Source organism: Sceloporus undulatus, chromosome 1 (genome assembly GCF_019175285.1).
Source record: "Sceloporus undulatus isolate JIND9_A2432 ecotype Alabama chromosome 1, SceUnd_v1.1, whole genome shotgun sequence".
In the NCBI taxonomy this organism is placed as follows: domain Eukaryota; kingdom Metazoa; phylum Chordata; class Lepidosauria; order Squamata; family Phrynosomatidae; genus Sceloporus; species Sceloporus undulatus.
This window is the reverse complement of record NC_056522.1, coordinates 94,041,883-94,057,451: the sequence shown is the minus strand read 5'-3', so window position 1 is coordinate 94,057,451 and position 15,569 is coordinate 94,041,883. Positions and strand designations below refer to the sequence as shown.

Here is a 15,569-nt window from a genome sequence, read left to right as displayed (position 1 = left end):
ACATTTCTGTTATTTGAATAGCAGCCAAATAGCACTCTCAGGCCCATAGAAACAGACAGTTTGCCACGACCTGCCACAGTCCTGGCAAAACCTGCCTTTCCAGAGTTGTCTTCCACAACAATGGAGGATTTCCTGGAAATGCAAATAGCAGCTTCAGAGAGAAAGCACTTTGCTTGGAACTTCAGCCAAGAGGGAAAGATATAAACTCACCATCACTCCATCTCTGCTGTTGTGACTTTCTCTAGGTTACTCTTTATAGCAAAATATATGGAAGGGTGTGTGGAGTGCTTTCATAGAATATACTGTACATTTAGTCACCAATATATTACCTGAAATGGGTAGGAGTCATTTATAATTTCAGGTAGAGGTAAGTAGAGTGAGGGCAAACTGGGCACAGTTTGAGAAGATTATGTTTTTTGAATGATAACTTGTAAAACAACCCAAGTCAATATGTCCTAAAAACATCTCCCCCCCCCCCCCCCTAAACTCTGTGTTTGAGAAAAAGGACTCATTTCCTGTTGTTGTTCCTTTACAAAAGGTGCCATCTCACCTCCTTGATCCATATATGAAAATAGTTTTCAGTCACTACCTATTATGTATTCCCTCCTTCTTCATCTAAAAAATAAATTCTCTTCTGAAACAGTGCTTTCATTAAAAGTAGGCTTAATTTCTTTAGGTCTGACAAATGTTTTCTAGAATATGAATGTGGTATGGAGCCATTATGTGTGTGTGTGTTTTTTTTTTGTTTGTTTGTTTGTTTGTTTGTTTTTGTTTAAGGAAAAGAAGAAGAAATCCCAGTCAGGTGAACAGAAGACTTAAACCCAAAGTTTCAGAATGAGCTATCAGAATTTTACCACGGGTTCAACACATGGTTCTTGATGGGGCAGAAAGAGAAACTAATGTGTTATTTCCCTTGTTCTTTTGCTTCCAGTTATGGTGCAAGAAGATTATCATAGCCAAAATCCATACCACAATGCTGTTCACGCTGCTGATGTTACACAAGCCATGCACTGCTACCTTAAGGAGCCCAAGGTAACCATTCTGCTTTCCCAGTGAACAATGTCTCTTTGTTGTTCCATCGTAACCTTAGTACTGATAAACTTGTCATATTTCTCAATATCTACATTCTGTTACACTTTAGGCAGTGAAGCATCCTAATATTCATTGGTTCAGCTGCTTAAGTGGCACAGGATGTAGATGTCTGAAAAAACTGGCAACTTTTGAGCCAGTGCTGAAGAACAATATCAGCCCTAGTTGTACCAAGATATAATAACTGGTTATTCTAGAGTCAAGCAGCAAATTTGCAGCAAGGGAGCCCAATGGATTAATCCAGCAGCATCCTTAAAGTTGGCATCACCCATCTGAGTGCGGTAACTCATGGTGAAAACCCACCACCACCACTTTCCTCCTTCCATACAACAGCATACACAATTCTTACTAAGGTTTTTGGTATTAATATTACTCATAAATCATAATTCCAATCCAGACGACCCTCTGTATGCATGTCTTTCTTACCCATGGATTCAAGCATCCACAGCTTGAGATAGATAGATAGATAGATAGATAGATAGATAGATAGATAGATAGATATTTTCCAATAAGCAAAGCTTGATTCTGCCGTTTTATATAAGGGACACAATTTTATTAGGCCATTATATTGCATGGAACTTTAGCATCCATGGATTTTGGTATCCACGGGAAAGCAGGGGGTCCTGGAACCAAACCCCAGCAGATAGCAAGGGCACACTGTATATCACTTAATGTAATGGCAATAGTCATGACATAAAAAACTAGCAAAATTAAAATTATACCGTTAAATTACAGTATCATATGCACAGCTTAAGTATATTTATATGTACATAGTTTCATGTGTTGAGAGCCAGCATGCCATAGTGGCTTAAATGTTGGCCTATGACTCTGGATACCAGGAGTCAGTTCCCAGCACAGCTACAAAACCCACTGGGTGACCGTGGGCTAGTCACATGCTCTCATGAGAAGGCAATGGCAAACCTCCTCTGAATAAATCCTGCAAGAAAACTCCACGATAGGTTTGCCTTAGAGTTGCCATATGTCAGGAATGACTTGGAAGTAAACAACAAAGCTTCATATGATTAAAGTGAAACTTTGGTAAGTTGTAGTGTTTTAAAGGAAAATGTAAAATTATTTTTAAAAATTAAAATTTAATTTGTTTAATTTAAAAATTTAAAATATTTTAAAATTTAAAAATTTAAAAAAAAATTAAAAAAAATTAATTTGGGGGGGAAGTCTGGGGCTACTCCTTTCTCATCTCACTGAGCCTTGCCCCACACACACCATCTCTTAAGTTTTTTAAAAGGACTCAGATGAATGCCACAACCCATTTCTCCCAAAAGGCAGATGTTTGGGGAGCATTGGTGACGTCCCACCTTAGGGTGTCTGCAGGTGCTTTCCATACCATCCACACACCCCTAGTGATGCCCCTGGGTAAATGTAATTTCAGTGGAGAGGCATTTGAAAGGTTGGACTTCCTTTCTTCTTCCCTGATATTTTCCCCCCAGCTTTCAATGCTTTATTGCAAGGATAGCAAAGCATGGCAATCCAGACATTTTGGTCTACAGCTTCCATCATTCTTCACCTCTAGCTATGCTGGTAGATCTAAGGGGAATCACAGTCCAACAAAACTTCACTGTTACTTTGTTGTTTTAGCAAATGTGAAATTGGTACTACAGTGCGCCCGCGCCATACACGGGTGCGCCATACGCGGCCTTGAGCATATGCGCTCAAGCCACGGGGCGCACGCGGGGTGGAAGGGGCGGCGCGTCCCATTAAATTGAATGGGCACGCCCGCCCCCGGCGCGCCGCCACACCCGAGCTCCATTGTTTTCAATGGGGCTCGAGCATAAGCGGAATTCGCCTTACGCGGAGGGATCCGGAACGGATCCCCCACGTAAGGCAAGGACGGACTGTATTCATTTCCTGGTGTGTATCAGGAACTGTGTATTAGGTAAACAATCTGTCTGAAACCTTGAGCTTCTGGGATCTACATTTCACTCTCTTCCTCTGGCCCCTGGTCTTAAAATAAAACTTTGAAAGCTAATTTTCTGCTCTTGGGACACTCCAGAGGGCCACATGGACTGCCAAAAATGCCAATTTAAAAAAACATGCAGAAGTGTGTGGAAGAACTTTTCATATTTCAATTAGAGAGACAGTCAGTCAGACAGATAGACAGACAGGAAGGACACCAGAGGATTCTGACACTACTCTCCTACAGGCTTCCAGAGGAGGCAAATTGACCTTTTCTAGCCACAAAAAAGAGTTGTCTGGGGGAGTCTGAAGCCCAAAATGCATGGGCCAAATAAGGTGGCTTCTGGCTGTTTTGTGGGTGCGACATTTACATTACTCATGTCCCCAAAGTGGCTGGAAGCCACTCCGAAGCCGTGAAAAAGCTGACTGAAAAAGAACAGATGCAGTTCGCTCTTGCCAGCGGCTGGCTTGGGACTGTAGCAGCGGCCTGCTTTAGAAGCAGGTCATACATTCGCTGCAGTCCCAGCCTGATTGCAGCCAGAACGGCCTCTAACTGACCCTTAGAGGCTGTGTGCTTTTGCCCTGAGACCACAGAAAACACTCACAACCCCAGAGCCACTAATTGCCCATTCCTGCTATAGACCATTATTCTTATAGTAGATCTTATTTGTTTTATTAGTTCAAATGCATTGGATAAAAATTATATTAAATATTAACCTAGCCTCACCTGGTTTCAGCTCAGTCTACTCTCTTGATAGATGTGTCCATTCATATCTGTTCCAAGATGTCATCAGATTTCAGAACCTAGATAAGCATTTCTGAATACTGCCTGACTATAGCATGGCATGCTAGTATATCTTGGTATAACTAGGGTTGATCCTGTTTTTTATCACTGGCCTTGATATTTTTAGTCCCCTGAACAATGAAAAGTAATTTTAGTCCAAATAAATTGCTTTATAAGACTGAATATTGTAATGCTTTTTTAAAAAAAAAACAACAGTAACTAGTTTTGCTTATTAATATCTGCCACTACAGCAGCACTGAAGCACTTGGTAATGTTATAACAGTATCCCTTGTATCCATCTCAGCTTTTGGCAGTAGATGTTCGGAAGTCACCCAGATTTGGCTTAAATATTTTAACCATTCTTTTAATTCTGGGCACCACAATTGTGTCCTCAGATCACCACTTGAAGGTTACAGTCGGCCCTTCTTATACACGGATTTTTAATATGTGGATTCAAGCATCCACGGTTTGAAAATGTTCCAAAAAAGTATAAATTTCAAATATCAAACTTTGATTTTCCATTTTTTATAAGGGACACCATTTTGCTATGTCATTATATTTAATGGGACTTGAGCATACATGGATTTTGTTATACACAGGGGATCTTGGAACCAAATACCAGCGTATAACAAGGGTCCACTGTATTTCAAAAACTAAGTACCATAAGATATAACAATTGGGTGGTTTTTTATGCACATAAGTTCATTTAGCTGTGTATAGTAAGAGAAACAGCACAGTATTTTATTTAATCCTATGTTCATTTTCTTCATGGTACAGCTAGCTAACTTCCTCACACCTCTGGACATTATGCTTGGACTACTGGCTGCTGCAGCTCATGATGTAGATCATCCAGGAGTCAACCAGCCATTTTTGATAAAAACCAAACACCACCTTGCCGGTTTATACCAGGTGAGAGTGACTCTTGTCATGCTATATAAAACAAAAAACAAAAACAAATACCCATCTTAATCAAGGCCTGAACCCATTACATTCTTTCTGATTGTATGTGCAAGAGGCCTGCTGTTCCTCCTGCCCACCACAATTTTTCATTTCCCATCACTGCCTGATATTCCACAGAGCTCTTGCAACTGTAGATGAAGCCTAGGTCTTGCTATATGGTGGTCACCTGCAACCAGTGTCAAACCAGATCAGACCACTTGCATAGCCTCCAACATTTCATAGCAGAAAACTGAGAACTTTATCGCACCCGTTTTTTTGCCAGTTATGGGTATGGAAAGTGGACACTCGTGTGCGCGTGCAACCTGCCAAAAACTGATTTTACCACACACCAAAGCATCCTCCAAAAGGCCCCATTCTGTCCCCCGGCGCCAAGTCATCCCGGTTCAGTGCTGACAGGCGCTATTTTGCTCGGTTGGAAGACTTCTGACCAGAACATTTCACGTGCCTCAGCACTGAACCGGGACGGCTTGGCGCTGGGGGACGGAACAGGACTTTTTGGAGGATGCTTTTGCGTGCGGTAAAATCATTTTTGGCAGGTCGTGCGCACACACAAGCGTCCACTTTCTGTACCCGTAACAGGCAAAAGAACCGGGTGCGATAAAGTTCTGAGTCGCATGTGGCCAAGCAATGTCAGAGTGTGGTTAAAATGGCAAATGCTATTAAAGTGGAAGATCACACAAGCTATGAAAGTACGCAGCAGTTTGCTTTTGCCTGAGCCAACTAGCAAGGGCAAAACTGCACTCTCTCCTGTCCTCTCCCCATGCTGAATTAATCAATTATAAGCTGTTCTTGAACTTCGAGCTTAGCTTACAGAAACTGAAGTAAATTGAGGACAGAGAGAAACTGGGACATTTTGAAAGCAGTGGGAAAAGGTGGAACAACAAATGATTAATCAGGACTATCCCTGCCAAATCAGTATAGTTGGATGTGTGCACTTATCCATCCTATCAAAAGTGGGAAGGAAGTGGCTAGTTACAACCACTGTTTTCATATGAAACAATGGTGGGGCACATACAGCTAATTTTCCAGAGACAACACTGGGGTTTTTTTGTATATGATTCAGCGGAATACAGAAAATGACACAGAATACAATGTGTGTGTGTGTGTGTGTGTGTGTGTGTGTGTGTGTGTGTAGGCCCAATATAACTATACCTGATTATCTGTGCTATAGAATAGGAGAAAAGAATCAGGAAGTAAAAGTACTTGTATATGCAAATATTTCCAGACAAGTTTACTTGACTTATCTCCAAGACAGAAACTGATAACTCAAAAGTCCAGGGTTGTAATCAGATACCCTTTAAAATATAAGTGAAACTAAAGAAGCTGCACCCATGCATTTGAAAAGATAGGTAAGAAATTTCCCTCAGTAAGCAATATTCCTTTTGTACAAATGAACTTAGTTCAAAGAACCCTGGAGATTTATTATAGTAAAAGATAACACATATACTACCTAATGGCTTATTCAACAATGTCCATTAGAATTTGATTGCTATAGAAAGAACCATTGTATTCAGCTGACCCACAGCGTTCTTCTTTGCTGGTATTAAATATCATGGCTACTATCCTACAGTGCTGTGTGATTTGTATGTGCCACATGGAATCATATATTACTGAAAGATGGGAAATGTCACTTCTTTTGGTATACAACTTGCAAAATCCCACAACCAGGATGGAAAGTGGCCATGCCAGTGACAGAATTCTCAGAGAAGTAATATTTCCAAGTAGTAGTACTTCTCACTTAGGATGAAATTAGGCTTGCCATAACCTGCCTGTAGGCGGGAAAATCCCGGTTTTGGTGGAACCGTCCCAGTCCCAGTCCGGTTCTGCCAATTCCCGGGTTGGGCCCATATTCTGCCTTGGCTGCGGGCTGCGCAGCGCTCCTCCCCCTCTCCCTCCGTGTGCTCCCACAGCGGCCACCCACCTCCTCCTCCCCCACCTCCTTTCCTTTGGGTGCTGCGCAGCTGCGCAGCCCACCCTCTTCCTCCTCCTCATTTTTTTGTGCGCACGCGGCGCACAGCACGGCCCACCTACCTCCTCCTCCGTGCTGGGCCGTGGGCGCTTCCGCTGGCCCAGCGCACGCCCTTGCAGGGCCGCACGCAGGGCTAATGAGGAGGACTTCCTCCTCCTGAGGCTGGGGCTAAACAGCCCGCCCCTTCTCCAGCCCGGAGTCTGTGAGCGCTGGCAGGGGGTGGGGCTATTCCAGCCCCCGTCTGCCCCCATTGGCCAGCCAGCCTCAGGAGGAGGAGCTCCTCCTCTTTTGGGCCGGGCTGCAGCCAAAGGGCAAAGGAAAGGGTCAAGGAGGAGGAGGAGGATGAAGATGAGGAGGAGAAGGAGGAAGAGGAGGAGGAGGTAGCAGGAGGAGGAGGGAGGAAGGAAGGAAGAAGGAGGAAGAAGAGGAGGAGGAGGTAGCAGGAGGAGGAGGGAGGAAGGAGGAGGAGGAGGAAGAAGAGGAGGAAGAAGAAGAAAAGTAGCAGGAGGAGGAGGAAGAGGAGGAAGAAGAAGAGTAGGAGCAGGAGGAGGAGGAGGATTTTCATTCCATTTGTACAGGTCTGCTTTGTTTTAACAATGATAGTGGTAGTGATGATGATGATGATGATGATGATGATGATGATGATGATGATGATGATGATGATCATATCAGTCAGTTTCTGAGGCATGCACTCTTTCTGAAGGCGAGACAGTGTAACTTTCCAAAGTGCATTTCTAAATAGTCTGCTTTAACAATGATGATGATGATGATGGTGATGGTGATGGTGATGGTGATATTGATATCAGCCAGCTTCTGAGGCATGGCCAAACTCATGCGCAGTGAAGAAAAAACCAAAGTACCTTGACCAAGTACACACTTCTGAGAAGTATGGTTGGTGCAAGACACCTGAAACCGAGGGCAAATCCACTTCTTGTTAAACCACCTTTAAACCATGTCAAATATTCAATATGCATAGCCATGTGAACCCATGTTCAGTGTGAAACCCAAAGAGTTTGGTTATGCAATAAGCCTCTGAAATATGCAAGACGCCATGTTAAAACAAAGCCATGTTCAGTGCCCAAATGTGCTGTTTGGAATGGGGGAAGGGGGGGTTGGCCAGAAAGGGAAGAACATTTCTGCCATCTGTCTAGGAATAATGCCAAAATGTCCTCCATTTTGATCATGTCTAAGAAACATGCATTTATATTAACATTTTTAAAAAACCATCAAATTTTTTCGCGTGTCCTCCATTTTAAAAAATATGTGTCCTACATTTGAAAATGTTGTCCTACATTTGTCTATATTTGTCCTGGTTTGGAGGTCCTGCCTTATGGCAACCCTAGATGAAATAGATTGGAAATGGTTAGTTTGTTGATGAGTCCCAACAGAATCCTGATTTTATAGTTAATCTAATAGGAAAATGTGAAGGATTCTTTCTTGGAAAGCCTCTCTCCATTAATGTGTATTTTCTTCCTAGGGATGTCAGTTGCATAACAGTCCAGAGTGTCCTTCTATCCCAAGATAAAGGAACAGACAGGGCCATAGGATCCAAGGCTATGATAAAGGGATGCTGAGATACCCTGTGTCTGGCTCAGCTCTCTCTATTGCTTTTGACAAGCCATAGCCAAACATAAGAAATACAGCTGCAGTTTTTCTTGTTCAAATTCCAGTAAATATCAGGGCTTCTCAAGAGGAGTGGAATAAGAAGATCAGAAGTGAGAAAGTTAGTAGCAAAAGTTTAATGTTTTTAATTAATTGATTCAATAGCATTTTTGTGAGAAGAGGGGAAATTAATTAGTAGGTGCAATCCAACATTCTCTCAGTATAAATATCTGCATGTGGAGATACACTACACCAGCACTATAGTGTATCTCCACATGGTGCACTTGCAGTGTCATAAAGGCGCCGAGACGTGCGAACGCTAGGCGTCTGACACATCAAAATGGCGGCACCTGTATGTACAGGGCGCCACCATTTTGATGCCCTCGTCACGTGCGAGGGGCGTCTGAAAGCACTGCCCCTCGCACGCAATGACGGTGCCCCATAGGGTCCGTCTATCGAGCGCCAGTGTTCTGTGCAGTCGTGCTGGCTACATGATCACAGAGTTGTCTTTCACTGGCTCTTTGGTTTAGTAGATGAGAACTGCCCCCTATGGTCAGACACAACTTGACAACTTAGTCAAAGGGGAAACCTTTACCTATAGCTTTCTAAATGCCTGAACTAAAAGTCTTACCAGAATGAAGCTGGAAAATATCATCCATGATTATAACTGATTTATTCCTGAATCCCATGGCGATCCCAGCAAATGTACCAGAACTAAGAGCTTCAAAATTCACTTTCCTGGTATTAACATGAAGGCTCTGTGCCAGGGTGGGCATCTGAAACATTGGAGGACCTATTTTTGCAACCTTGTGATCCTGGGCAGCTGCTTCCATACTCCATTCCCTTCCCTCCGTAATATAAATGCCACTCTTGGAAGCGAAGAGGGGTTGGGTGTACATGGCTGATATCCTTCTAAAAGACAAGATACCTGAGAGCATAGCACTTGGGAGTGGTGACCTGGTAAATTGAAACCAAGGCATTTTAGAAAAAGCCAACAGCTCTACTTTCCCTGCTCAGAAAAAGGGATATATAGCTTCAGCAATCCTTAAAAGGGACATTCCATTTGCCTAGAAAGCAAGCAAGGAATTGCTTACATCTCTTTTCCTCTGAGCAGGGAGAATGTGGCTGTTATCTGTTTCTAAAAGAAAGGGCTGGACCAGGGCAGTGAAGGCATTCTTTGGAAGCAAACTAATCTGGTTGGAAAAAGACTTATTCAGATGGAAGTGGGGGGAGGACATTCCCCCAAAAAACTTAAGGGAGGGGACTGAAAGCGTCTGGAGGTGCTTTGAGGAATACCTATGGCTTGCAGGCCACAGGATTTCTACCTGTGTTCTACATTATGTCTGGTGTGGAAGACAATCTGGTTTAAAAGATCACCCAACTTTGAAACTGCCCTTAGTATATATTGGTTTAAAATCTTTTAGCCATAGAATTTACGGTGGACCCTTAGTATCTGCTAGGGTTTGGTTCCAGGCACCCCCTCTCCCATGGATACCAAAATCCATGGATGCTCAAGTTCCATTATATAAAGTGGCATAGTAAAATGGTGTTCCTTATATAAAATGGCAAAATCAAGATTTGCTTTTTGAATTTTTAGAAAATATATCTTCAAGCCATGAATGACTGAATCTGTGGATATGGATGGGCCAGCTGTACCAAATCATCATAACATAAATTGGCTCTTTAGCAATGTTTATAACTTAACAATATTGACCGCAATGGTGGAATACAAAGGAGGGCCCCACAAGCAGCCACATAGTGGGGAGTGGGTCTCCCTCAACCCAAGCCACTGAAGACTTTAAATGTCATCACATTTAAATGGAAGATTACTCCTGATTCAGATTACACAATTTCCATGTATATACCTTATACATTTATACTTCCCAGCTACCTGTTAGCCAATTATATTTGAAGAGTGGCATCCAAATCATGAATAAAATTAATATGATGCAATAAAACATTAACAAGAATTAAAAACAAAGATGTATAAATCTTTTTTAAAAACACATAGTAGCCAAAGTCAACCTTGTAATTCAAACTATCTTGGCAAATGAAAAAGTATTAATCTGGCATTTATTTTGCAAAGATATTTCTTTTGCAAAGTAGGAAGTTAGCTGATGCATCAATAACCCCAAAAAAGAAAATGAATATAATCCAACAACACACCCTGAACTTCTGCTTGTACAAGAAAACTATGTCTTCTCCCTCCACCCCCGTTGTACCCCCCTGATAGAAGTCTAGGGCTTCTATATCCTAGAACAGGGGTAGGCAACCTTTTTGAGCCGGGGGCCGGGTTGCTGTCCCTCAGACAACTGGGGGGCTGAAGTCAAAAAATAAATAATTAAATATTTTTTTAAAAAAAAAATTAAATAAATAAATAAATAAGCTGAGACAAATGTAGGACAAATTTTTCAAATGGAGGGCACTTTTTTTTAAAAAATGGAGGACACGCAAAAAAAATTGCTGATTTTTTTTTAAAAGGTTAATATAAATGCATGTTTTGGAGGCTTTTATAGACAATTGCCCCCCCTTGCCCGCCGCTTCCCCCCCTTGCCTGCCTCCGCCCTCATGCAAGAGGCCAAAGGCTCCGGTGGCAATCGGCGGCAGGACCGGGATGGGGCCAGTCCCAAGGCCTTGCCAGGCCACATCCGGCCTGCGGGCCGCAGGTTGCCTACCCCTGTCCTAGAAGTTCTCTTTAACTTCCAAGTCAAATTTGTCTGTCTATGTTTAGCATATTTATAACCTCACTTTTCAGTCACAAAGGCTTTCAGAGTGGCTTACAGATTCTTAAATTGACAATGTTTAGCCTGGAGAAGAGAAGGTTAAGAGGTGATATGATAGCCGTGTTTAAATATTTGAAGGGATGTCATATTGAGGAGGGAGCAAGCTTGTTTTCTGCTGCTCCCGAGAACAGGACTCAGAACAATGGATGCAAGCTACAGCAAAAGAGATTCCACCTCAACATTAGGAGGAACATTCTGACAGTAAGGGTTGTCTGACAGTGGAACACACTCTCTCGGAGTGTAGTGGAGTCTCCTTCCCTGGAGGTCTTTAAACAGAGGCTGGATGGCCATCTGCCAGGGATGCTTTGACTGAGAGTTCCTGCATGGCAGGGAGTTGGACTGGTTGGCTCTTGTGGTCCCTTCCAACTCTACAATTCTATGATTCTATGAGTCCCCTGCTCTCAGGTTTACAATCTAAAAAGACATGACACAAAAGAAGAAGGGAATGGCAGTGGGGAAGGGCTGGAATGGTAGCAGCCAAGATGGAGGGAGGGCCTTTCAGCTTCCTCTGGGGCTATGCCTGCCTCTCCTGGGTGCAGGGAGCAGAAGAAATCATCCTTTCCCAGTCTACTGTTAGACACCATAGTTGGTAGAAAATCATAAGCTGGATTTCTCCTAGAGTGTTCTTTCTTCTATACACAGCCAGTGATGCATGTTGAAACTGCCTTCCAGATAGGAACAGCATGTACCAGGCACCATAATTTTCATCCCATTGTCCAGAAATCTGATCTGTAACACTACAAGGACAACAGAGGAGCCTTCAGCAATGATGACAAGGACCTGGGATCATGGCTCCCACTGTGAAAAAATGCCTTCTTATCTTATGTAGACTTTGTCTCTAGTTTTCATAGGCAGTTGAAAAGGAAAATATGTTTTCCTCCTGCTTTCCAGTCTTGACCTTGCAAACTAACCAGCAGTAATCAGTGTTAATCATAGTATTAGCACCAGGACTAACATGCCAAACTGACATGTGCCTAACAGCATTATGTTACTTACATGAGGGCCTGTAATGCTGTTACATTGGTACAGCTAATGAGGGAGCCTTGATTCCCAATCTGTTTGAAACAGCTGCTAGGAACCCTTCCAAGTATCTACTAGAGCTTTGTATGCTTAGCCCTGATTTGTGAAGAGGGCTAGAGAATTAGTTTCAGACATTTCCCAACCAATTAGGGATCTGTGCACAGAGGTATATATCTTTATGCACATGGCACCTTGCTTCATCAGAGGGTTTTTTTTTAATTGTGTCTTTTTCCTTGCTGCTTCTCCAGAATGTCTCTGTACTAGAAAACCATCACTGGAGGTCCACGATAGGCATGCTCCGAGAATCAAGGCTGCTTGCACATTTGCCAAAAGAAGAGAGGTAAGCACTATCAAAACACTTTGAATGAGACATTTTTGAAATGCTTCATTAGATGAACAGATTAGTGTCCGAGAGTGAAACTGAATCCATGTATCTTTTCTGGAAGGAGTCCTCTGCGAAAAGTTAATTTAAAGCTTTGTGAAACCACACAGTTCAACTGATATGGTATCCATTTCAGGGCCAAGTCCAGTTACCATACCATCACCATTCAGTTGTGCTAGACACTTTGTAAACAGGGGGAATAGGAATGCCATTTCAGTGCTTTGGGTGGAGGGAATGCCGGGGGGGGGGAGTCCTGTGGAATACTGTGTTTTCTAGTTTGGTGAGGTACTAGAAGAATTTTGGGAATTCCAAATGCCCATCTCCAAAGTGCACATCCCAGGATTCCACAGGATGGAGCCATAGCATTTATCATGTAATCAGAGTGCTTTAATTGTACAATGTGAATGGGACTCTGTTTGGAATGGGGCACAATAGTTCATCCAAAAATGGTATGGAATTGAGGTCAGGGAGTTTGAAGGCCACAGGTCCAAAAGAGAGGCAAGTCTTCAATTTTCTGAACATCCCAGACTGTGAACACATGTCTTTTGGACAGAGAGATGGGGTAGAAATAAAGATGATGATGATGATGATGATGATGATGATGATGATGATGATGATGATGATGATGATGATGATGATTAAAAAGGACACCAACAAACCATTTGTAACATTCCAATGGTCAGAACACACTCCTATCCATTCTGTTCCCTCTGCTTTTTAAGAGAAAAGTACAGCAGTGTTGGTAATAGCAATACAAGATGAAAGGAACTTCTTCACTTCCATCAGCTTGTCTCCTTCCCCAACCCCCCATTCCTATCACCCAGCATCAGAGATGCTATACATGTTCCATTTAAAAACAAAACAAAAATGAACAATGGAGTGTGGATGGACAATTGTGGCCTACTGGATATGGAGGATGAGTTATCTTACACCTCCTAGCAGTTTTAGCCAGCATAACCAGGTGAGAGAGAGGATGGAATCCATGGCCTGCTCAAGGCATCTGGATAGATATAGTTTTCCCCTCCTGGTTGCCATGAATGTTTACTTAACTGTAAATCACAGAATCAAACAATACTCAGTCACAATCCTTTTCAAGCTTAGACAGCTTTGGCCATGCCAATCTCCTTGCCAACCCCAATGTTTTCTCTTTCAAGGCCTTCTGAAATCCATAAAACTCCCATAGTGGGGTGAGGAAACTCTGAGGTGATGTATCATGAGGGCTACATCAATACTAACTCTGGTATATTGTTGTGTCTATACTAGTTGGTGTCAGACATGTAGTGACGGGGTGGGGGTAGGAAAATGAAGATGTTATCCCTAAATAAGAATTCTCCTTTCTCCATGAAATTTTCCTTCAATGTTCAAATTTCTAGCAATGCAATAATTTCAAAGTTCCATTGAGTATTTAGAAAACAGTTTAATCATCCAAAGAAAAGGAGCAGGCAAAGTTACCAAGGGAATGTGAATACACCAATTATAAGAGTTCTAAGCATAAAAGGATTTTATTATTTTATTTATTTATTGTATTTATACCCCGCTCTTCAGCCCTAAATGCTCTCAGAGCAGCTTACAGATAGTTATTCAGACAGTTCCCTGTCCTTAGGCTTACTCTCTACAATGCTAGAAATTTAGAGAGTAAAGGAAAATTTTATTTGGGAGCTGACAGAATTCTTATTTGGTCAGGAAGTACCCTCATTTTGTCTCCTGCCACAGCGTAGCAACACCCAGCAGATACCTCAAATGGTACAAAAGGGTATTAAACAATATTTCCCCAAAAGATAGTTCTCTCTTTTTTTCCCCTTTCAAATTGCAGGCAAGATATCGAACAGCAGCTGGGCTCCCTGATCTTGGCAACAGACATCAACAGGCAGAATGAATTTTTGACCCGGTTGAAAACTCATCTCAAAAATCAGGATTTGAAATTAGAGGATGCTCCAGATAGGCATTTTATGCTTCAGGTAAATGGTGAAGGTTTTCTTCATCATGAAAATAGCAGTTATTTTTCTGGAAATTTTTCTTTTTGTGACTAACAGTCTAGATTGCTCACCATTGGATTGTCAAAGCTCATCTATGGCAGAGGGGGGAGTCTGCGGGAAAGGGAGCCAAGGTTCTATGCTCATTGCTTTTGTAATGTATAAATACATTGCATAAATATGCTTCTCATCCTGTTTTTGCTAGATTTATGTGACTTAAAACTATTGAAACCTAATTTTTTAAGTAACATTGCTTAAAAGCACACACACAAATACACCTTGAACTGTACAAAAAGTCAGAACAGATCTTATACCAAGTAAGATTATTCGTCCATCTTGTCCAGTATTGTCAATTTTTGCCATGGTAGTTAAAGCATAAAAGACTCCACGGTAGTTCTTGGGGGTCTAACCAGGTCCAACCCACCTTAGCTTCCAAAATCAGACAAAACTGGTCCTGTTCAGGGTAGTGTTATGGAGGAAAAAGAAAGATTAATGCACAATTTACTATAACCATCATGGTGATAAGCCCATTCTTAAGTTCTGATAGCTAGAATGCTCTATGGTAGTTAGGACTGCAAGTCCTGGAGCTACACACTCACGACTGTTACATATTCATGCTCTTTATTTAGTGCTTAGTTTAGGAGCTACATGAGGACTGTGATATGAAGGTCCCCTGATCCCCACTTACCAAAAGCCACCACTTTGATCAAGGGAGGGAGTCTGTTCCCATTTTGATAGGGAAGCAGCTCACTGACATTACCACCCACTCCCCATACACAGACAATATCCTGTGTGAGGGAGGATTGTGACAGGTTGTCCAGCTTCAGTCTGTCACACCAGAGATTGGTCACAGGAGTGGTTGGAAACAGCAGCCAGCTGTTTCCCAAATAACAGGGGAATAGATCCTCATCCATCGCAGTAGCTGTTTCCTGGTAAGTTGGGATTGGGGAGGTTGGGCCAGAATTCACTGCATAGTACTGTAACCTCTGTGCTTACACATATATAAATTCCATACAGGATTCCAGTCATCCATTTCAGGAAAAAAAATCTTGAACACATTATTCATGACAGTGGGGGGTTGCCAGCCTGTTCT

General features: G+C 42.3%; 1 protein-coding gene across 5 annotated transcripts in view; it reads left to right on the top strand.

The window, feature by feature from the left end:
• Positions 1–15,569, top strand: part of PDE7B (phosphodiesterase 7B) — a 264,361-nt gene that overhangs the window by 229,125 nt on the left and 19,667 nt on the right. For all 5 annotated transcript variants that reach the window (XM_042445797.1, XM_042445798.1, XM_042445796.1 and 2 more), the window contains 4 exons: positions 932–1,032; positions 4,565–4,696; positions 12,370–12,461; positions 14,317–14,461. In XM_042445797.1, the coding sequence (XP_042301731.1) occupies positions 932–1,032; positions 4,565–4,696; positions 12,370–12,461; positions 14,317–14,461 (470 nt within the window). The remainder of the gene's footprint in view (positions 1–931; positions 1,033–4,564; positions 4,697–12,369; positions 12,462–14,316; positions 14,462–15,569) is intronic.